At 35.7% G+C, this 8,454-nt stretch overlaps 1 protein-coding gene across 3 annotated transcripts in view; it reads left to right on the forward strand.

Annotated features, from left to right (window-relative positions):
• Positions 1 to 8,454, forward strand: part of Cdh12 (cadherin 12) — a 1,068,420-nt gene that overhangs the window by 1,002,871 nt on the left and 57,095 nt on the right. For all 3 annotated transcript variants that reach the window (XM_029469980.1, XM_029469979.1, XM_021183292.2), the window contains one exon: positions 6,490 to 6,743. In XM_029469980.1, coding sequence (XP_029325840.1) covers positions 6,490 to 6,743 — 254 coding nt within the window. The remainder of the gene's footprint in view (positions 1 to 6,489; positions 6,744 to 8,454) is intronic.

An 8,454-nucleotide genomic window follows, 5' to 3' on the forward strand; every position in this document is an offset into this window, starting at 1 on the left:
ATATATATATATATATATATATATATATATAGTTGAAGCAGATAAATAAGTTGAAACACTCAGTGTAGATTTATCTGCTATCTTAGGGTTAAAGTTTTAATTTGAAATACAAAAAAAAAGTAGCAAATGATTTCATCTCTGCTCTCTATAGAAATGTTTATGGTTGGACTTGGGTATATGACTCATTACATAGAGAACTTGGCATTTAATTGGTTTCAAATCTATCCTGGGCAGTGAGATCATGTCAAAGCTGTGGAGGAGGTTTCAGGATGCTCCCTTCTGCTCAGTTGCCAGCTAAGTCTAGCTAAATTGGTGAAGTTCAGGTTTAAGGAAGAGCCTGCCTTAAAAAAACAATGTGGAAAGCAATATAAAGAGCCATCTGCAATGGACTTCTGTCTTCCATGCTAAGTACATGTCCCTATACCTTCATACAGATATGGACACATAGAGAAAGGTGCATGTGCAAAACACTTGTAAACACACACACACACAGAAAAAAATAGTCCTGTTTATACTTTCCTTTTGATCCTTTCTAAACTATGAATGTAGCAAATCTGTTAGGCTGCTTTCAATGCTCTGGACATGTCTTTGCAGCTGGGTCATTGAGCTTGTCCAGTGTTTCTTCTGGGTCAGACTTCCAACTCACTATCCAGCCAAGGTTTTGACATAAGCCTGCTTGGTTCTTCATTTCCACTTTTGCACTGGCTCTTCTCCCAGCCTTCTCACCTACATTCATTCCCTATCTTTTACTCTAAATATGTGTGTGTGTGTGTGTGTGTGTGTGTGTGTGTGTGTGTGTAGCTCCAGCTGTTCATTCTATATGAATATGATTCTGCCTTTCCACACCAGCAAGATATAGAGGAGGGAGTACCTTCTCTGCTGCCACTTTTGACATATTCAGTAGACACAGAGAAGTAACATCTCATTACACCCCACTGAGTGCAATTCTGTACTTGATTCATTCTACAAAGAAAGCACGGCATGAAAAATGCCTTCATGAATCCTTTTCCCCAACTCTTACTTTCTTCTGAAAATGCAAACATTTCATTTCAGCTTCCTAAGATGCGTGTGGTACAAACATTTAAAATATTTGATTCTCATTATATTTTGTGTCCCTAGAAGTAGTTCGCCACATTTGTAGGTTTTTTCCCCCCAATAAACAAAAATATAGCACTAAAGTACATAGAATATTTTTTTAATTTATTTTTTTATTAGGTATTTTCCTCGTTTACATTTTCAATGCTATCCCAAAAGTCCCCCATACCCACCCCCCCAAATCTCCTACCCACCCACTCCCCCTTTTTGGCCCTGGAGTTCCCCTGTACTGGGGCATATAGAGTTTGCAAGTCCAATGGGCCTCTCTTTGCAGTGATGGCCGACTAGGCCATCTTTTGATACATATGCAGCTAGAGTCAAGAGCTCCGGGGTACTGGTTAGTTCATANTGTTGTTCCACCTATAGGGTTGCAGTTCCCTTTAGCTCCTTGGGTAATTTCTCTAGCTCCTCCATTGGGGGCCGTGTGATCCATCCAATAGCTGAATGTGATCATCCACTTCTGTGTTTGCTAGGCCCCAGCATAGTCTCACAAGAGACAGCTATATCTGGGTCCTTTCAGCAAAATCTTGCTAGTGTATGCAATGGTGTCAGCGTTTGGAAGCTGATTATGGGATGGATCCCTGCATATGGCAATCACTAGATGGAGAATATTTTTTTAATTTAGTTTTTACACTCCATATTCTACTCCAGGTCCCCAACCCTGATTCACCCACTGACTGCTCCACATCCCACACATCCTCTCCACACTCACTGTCTCCATGTGGTTGCCCCCACCCCACCCCACCTGACCTCTAAACTCCCTGGGGCCTTCAGTCTCTTAAGGGTTAGGTGCATCATCTCTGAATGAACACAGACCCGGAAGTCCTCTATTGTATGTGTGCTGTCTGTTTGGTGGTCCAGTGTTTGAGAGATCTCCAGAATCCAGATCAATTGAGACTGCTCGTCCTCCTACGGGATCACCCTTCTCAGCTTCTTTTAGCCTTCCCTAATTCAACAACAGGGGTCAGCTACTTCTGTCCATTGGTTGTGTGCAAACAAGAGCATTTGACTCTTTCAGCTGCTTCTTATGTCTTTCGGGAGAAAGTCATGAGATATCCCTTTTTGAGAGTGCTCCATAGCCTCAGTAATAGTGAAATTTCCATTGGCTAAAGAAGTATTTTATTTTTGTTAACTGTTATTTATTTAGATACATTTATTTTTATTTTTAATCACATGCACTATAAAGTTAATTATATTATACAATAATAAAAATAAGTTGTATTGATTTCACAAATGGAAAACAAGCAGATCAGAAAAGAAAGCTATAGCTTAATATAAATTTTAAGTTTAAAAAGCATACACGTTCTATCATGTGATAAAGAACTTTGTTAGTAAATGATTTTTACTATATGTACTATATGATTATATATATATTACTATAATATATTTATAATATATAGTTATAAATATAGTATTTTTATGAAATATAGTATAAATGTATACTATATTTATATCTTAATATAAATATAAAGATATTTCCACATATAGTAAAATACATAAATAATTAATATATATTTAATATATTATATATGTATATATATATTACTCAAAACCCAATATTTGACTAAATCTTTTGCTACATTTAGGAGTTTTTAATTGAAATTTGTACAAAGAAGTATTGGGGACTTTCACAGCTCTGCACTTGATGTGATTTGCATTGTTAAACACGTGTTAAAATTATTGTCTCTAATTAGAGTCATTTGAATATTGCCCTTTAAAAATTAAGTTAATTTGTTAAGACTATCAATACATGTCTGTATTGTAATAAATATGAAACTCAGTATATTTTCATAGGAAAATTAATAAATTTCTAATAAGAAGTTTTGACCGAACATATTTTGAAACAAACTGAGTGAAATGTGTGTATCTTAATTTTCATAATTTATTTGGAAAAAAGTGTACATGAAAACTCTGTTTTTATATATTTCATAGGTGCACATACACACTACACACCTTACAATGGTGAAATACATCACAATTTTGTTAAAAGAAAATCTGCCAAAGATCCATGTATCAGTATATTTTTACCCTGCAAGGACATTCTCCCCTCATACTGTGGCACTTTCGGTTTATCCACAGCTTGATCATATTTTATGGAAATATTGATTTGAGTGCTTTCATAGTGATTATGGAATATGCATAGTCTCCTTTGCTTCCTTCCAAACTAGAATTGAGATTATTGATCATAAAACCCATCCATGAAAAGAGGTGATTTCTTCTCAAAACATACTTCATCCTGAATGCTTATCTTTATCATCCAGACCAGTGAGCTTACATTACAAAAGTTTATTCTCTAAGTCTTTTCATCCTGTGTTAGTATGATATAAATCTGTTCCCAACTCTCTGTCCAAAGACATCCTGTTCCTTTTCAGGTGATGACATCTTCTAATTATTGCTTCCTTGAAAATGTGCCTTTCTAATGACGATTAAGACTTTGTAGACTCTGCATGGCAGAATCCTGTTAATGCAGGATACAGTTTTTGAGAGTGCTCACCTTACTGTGTTGATGAAAAGATACATGTCCTTTATAAGTTTGTTTTTTTGTTACTTATTATGAGTGCCCAAGTCCTCATAAGTAACATCTTAGAAAACAGCCACAAGCTGCCTTCATCACTTAAAAACAAAAAACAAAAAACAAAAAAAAAACCTCACCCATTAGGTCAGAGGCTCAATTCTATGTCAAAATTTTAAGGACCATACTTACATTTGTATAATTTGTCTTCCATTAAAACTCAGTGCCTTGTTTGTTGACATGCTATCAAATTCACACGCCATACCTACTCTCAGTGTTGGACTACTAAACACAGATGTTGGGGGCCCTTGGAGAACACTTAGTAATGATAATAAAAATAGAATATTAAAATAATAATAAGTGGAAACACATCTGCATTATGTCCTCCAGAGATATTGATTTTCAAATTCATAAAAACATCAATAAATGGAGTCCATCCATTTCTACATAACATTATGTAGAAGCAGGAACTCTGAGAGTCCCTGGGGAATCAGTCACCTAAATATTTACATGTAATACATCCTCTGAAGTGAAAGAAAACACCTGCACACTCTGCTCTTCATTATTGTCGCTATTCTGTTCCTAGGCAAAAAAGAATGTAAAGAAAAAGAGTCACTATAATAATGTAGCTTGCCTAATTCTTCTTCTTTCAAATTTAGGGTGATATTAAATGTACATTTTTATAGAATTACAATTTTGAACTCATTGCATAGCTCCCTACAATATTGTCTTTCCCACTAAATAGCTGAGGTAAGTAACATATTGTTCACCAAGGAGACAGGAATTCCTCACTTAAGCCATGTTTTACCAATCCTTTTCCTTCTCTTCTATAATCTTTATGTTCAAATGGCCTGTGAATGGTGTTAGAAGGTCTTCTATTTATTGTGGGAGAATTAAATTCACTCAACTTTTCAGAAATATTCAGTTTTCAAAGATTCTAAGCCAGTCAATGTCATCTGTACTTCTTTTACATACTAGCATTTTATTGTGATTATTAGTAAGTGAAGCTCATTATCCCCAATTTAAGATAGCAGTAAGATTAGTGGTTTGTTAAATGCAAGGAAAGAGCCAACTGCTGATTCTACCAGCTTTTGCTGAGATGCTTCATTTTCTAAGGAGAGATTGTTTAAGGGTCAGGGTCACCAAAAAGGAGCTCTGTCTTGTATATTACTGTGATGTTTCTCTGAAAGGTTTTCTTCAAGACAATGATCATTGCTTAATGTAAGTTTTCAGTTGCAAAACAAATCTCTAGGTAAAAACAGGTTCTCCCCAATGCACCCCCAACTCTTAAACTTGACCACTTAATCTTTGCCAGCTGTGTTAGGTGAAGAGTTCATAAAAGCCATAGACAAGCCTGTCTTCAAAAATGATGGATAATAAAAAAGGTAAAGGAATGTAGAATTCCCTTCTCTGGCCATTACCTTGAAACTGACATACTGGTAGGGAGCCAAATTCATTCATTCTTTTACTGCAAAGTAAAAGAATTAATTTTAAGGCTTGTCTGGAAGGAATTCTTATAATCGTACAAATGTCAGACATTTCAATGGGTAGGAGAAATCAGGGAAGAGAGATGACGGGGAGGTGGTGCACAGGACTGCATCCTAAGACACGACAACTGATTCTAAGATACAATACAGCTTTTTCTAAATATGTTGAAAGTAAAGAGATAGGAAGTATCAAATGTCATACCATATATCATGAATTTCTTCCTTATAAATTACAATTGAATTCTTATTTGTTACTCCAACACATTTGCTCCTTAGGAAGACCTTTCAGATATTTGAAAATGTGTGCTTACCTTTCCTTGTGCTTATTAATCCATGCTAAGTCTTATCATAAATGCATCATTTTCTTCTTTCTTCATTGGCTCACTTGGATTATACTATTATATATTATACTGCTCTGAAAGTCTAGATCCTCAAGCGGCAGCCATCCACGCTCTGGGATGGTTACTGTGTTACCAAACAAAGCAGCTTCCCCCACAATGCTGAGTGTGATCCACCCCACTGGCCATCACAGCAATAAGGAGCTGAGACAGGAGGATTGTCAATTCAGGGCCAGCTTAAGCCACATAACGTGAGCCGCGGTCAACTCAACTCATTCCTCCAAACAAAGTATCTCATTGCTACAGTGATCTTAGCCAATAGATATGGAGATGAAAGAACTGATATTTAGATGTAGGAAAATATATCTACACAGAGCATCAGTGCATATGGACAAATTAACTTCCACTGTTACTTCCAATGTCTTCTGTAACTTAGCAATATGTTTGAGGTCATAATTCCTTCTGCTGTTTTCTGACAATGTACTGCAGCATGCACTAATTTTTTTCACATTATTCTTGGAATGCAAACAACTGTAATTACCCAATCTACTGACTTTTACTCACTCTTTCTAGATAAAAATACCTGAGCATTCAGGACTTTTAAGAAAAAAAATGGTAATAGGGGAAAAAATAAGAAAAGGGAATGTCTAACATTGTATGTGATCCTTAAATCTAAATAATCAAACAATTTCTCTGTTACTCTATTCTTTCCATCTTTACTTCTGTCCAGTAGATGTCAGTATTGGATAAAAACAAAATGTCTTCCTCACTGCACATTGCCTAGTAGGACATGAGTAGCCCTGTCTACTTTGATGTGTAGATGTAGATTTTGTCAGTTCTGTGTATTAATATAATTAACATTGCAGGTTTCTTCTACATCCCGTTTATCTTTAATGTTCTTAAATATTTACTTTCATTTTCTCTACTCTGTATTCTTAGAAGAGAATCTGAAACGTGTAATTAATTGGAAGCAGCTGGCAGATTGCTTAGAAGCAATGTTCACCATTTTCTGCCCAGATCTATATAAATATAATTTTTCATTTTGTCCTTATTACAGCCTTTAGACTTTGAAACCAAGAAGGCATATACTTTTAAAGTAGAGGCCTCCAACCTTCACCTTGACCACCGCTTTCACTCTGCTGGGCCATTTAAGGATACTGCTACAGTAAAAATCAGCGTGCTGGATGTGGACGAGCCACCAGTGTTCAGCAAACCACTGTACACCATGGAGGTTTATGAAGACACTCCTGTGGGGACCATCATCGGAGCAGTCACAGCACAAGACCTTGATGTGGGCAGTAGTGCTGTTAGGTATGAATAACATTTTTTAAATGCTCCTTAGACAAACTAAATGAGGTCAACAGGAAATAGCAAACTCATATTAAAGGTGCTGCCAAGGAACAGTAGTAGATCATGTGCCACAAAATTTAATGACTTCTTATTAGTGTGACTGTAAAGTATTGTCATAGAAATTCAATACAAACAACCAATGTAATTCCTTACAATACTGGTTACAATGTTGCAATGGTGGGCATGTCCCTCAAATTAACGATTCATTTGTTTTTTCATTTGTAAAATGGACTGAGAAAAATAACTTCAAAGGATGATGCCAAAGAGTAGTGATAGCAAGGTACTACCACAATACATGAACTAGTTTGACATATTTTGCACTTTAAAAATCTAAGCCCTGCTATCCCATGTTGATTTGAAAATGAGGCAGTTGTAAGATTCACATATTGGAACCTATTGATCCACTGTAATAGCATAATATACTGTGTTTGTTATGGTGTGTGAATGGTTGCATAGTAGCAAGTGTGAGTGACCAATTTAAGAATACGAGCTTAATTTTTTTTTCTACCTTGCAATGTTGAGAATTGAAACTAGGCCCTTGTACTCAATAAACAAGTAATTTACTGCTGAAATAAATCTATGCATCTAAAGCGGGAGTTCTAAAGCAAAGTGACTATGCTAACATAGAGGAAAATAGACATAACTGTTAAAATTGTTTTTCATATGAAAACCAATTTAATGGTAGTCTTTGCCCAATGATTGCATATGATTTCAGAAATAGGACCAGGAGTCTGTATGTTTTTCTTCTTTTAGTCATCTGAATCCATTCCCCAAAGTTGCATGTTTAGTTTTAGCTTTCTCTGAAAATGTACCCCCTGAGGATTTAAAATACCTTTATTTTTCACAGTACTGGATACTGCAACGTTTAAGATCCAAGGGCTCGTAGAACTTGCTTCTGATAAAATACTTTATTCTTATGCACATTGTTACTTTTTTCTGCTGGAATCTATACAAGGAAAGAAATTAGAGTTCTTCATGGTTAATATTGCACAGGCATAAATCATATTATGAGGGATACTTTAGCATCAAATAATAGCTCTCAGAAGATGCAAATCTTCATTTGGACTGGGGAATTTCAATTCACGATTCTGTTATGGAAGTAGACACAGGTATCCCACACTTAACATTATATTCTAGAACTGACTTTCTTTGCCTTTTCACATATCAAATAAAGTTACCTCAATCAAACAGCGCTCAAAGGCTTAAATGATTCCATTGCTAACACAAGAGTTTAACATTTAGTGTCTCCCCTCAATAGCCTCTACCAAAGACACAGGAGTTTCCTTGTCAGATCCATTGTAGCAAAGTTATTTTGTAGTAATGATTCTTTGAAACTAAATTAGTTATGTGATTTTTAAAATATGTGGCATGTCAGTGATAGACCAGATTTTAACTTTCCATATAAAAAAGAGAGAAAGAAAGAACTGTGGTGTCTATACAGTTCTAAATGATAGCAGGGCGACTCCACTCAAGTTGAAGCTTTATTAAAAATGATTTTTCTAAATTGGACATAGTACTACCTGAGGATCCAGCAATACCTCTCCTGGGCATATATCCAGAAGATGTCCCAACCAGTAAGAAGGACACATGCTCCACTATGTTCATAGCAGCCTTATTTATAATAGCCAGAAGCTGGAAAGAACCCAGATGCCCCTCAACAGAGGAATGTTTA

The sequence above is a fragment of the Mus caroli genome, chromosome 15 (genome assembly GCF_900094665.2).
Source record: "Mus caroli chromosome 15, CAROLI_EIJ_v1.1, whole genome shotgun sequence".
In the NCBI taxonomy this organism is placed as follows: Eukaryota; Metazoa; Chordata; class Mammalia; order Rodentia; family Muridae; genus Mus; species Mus caroli.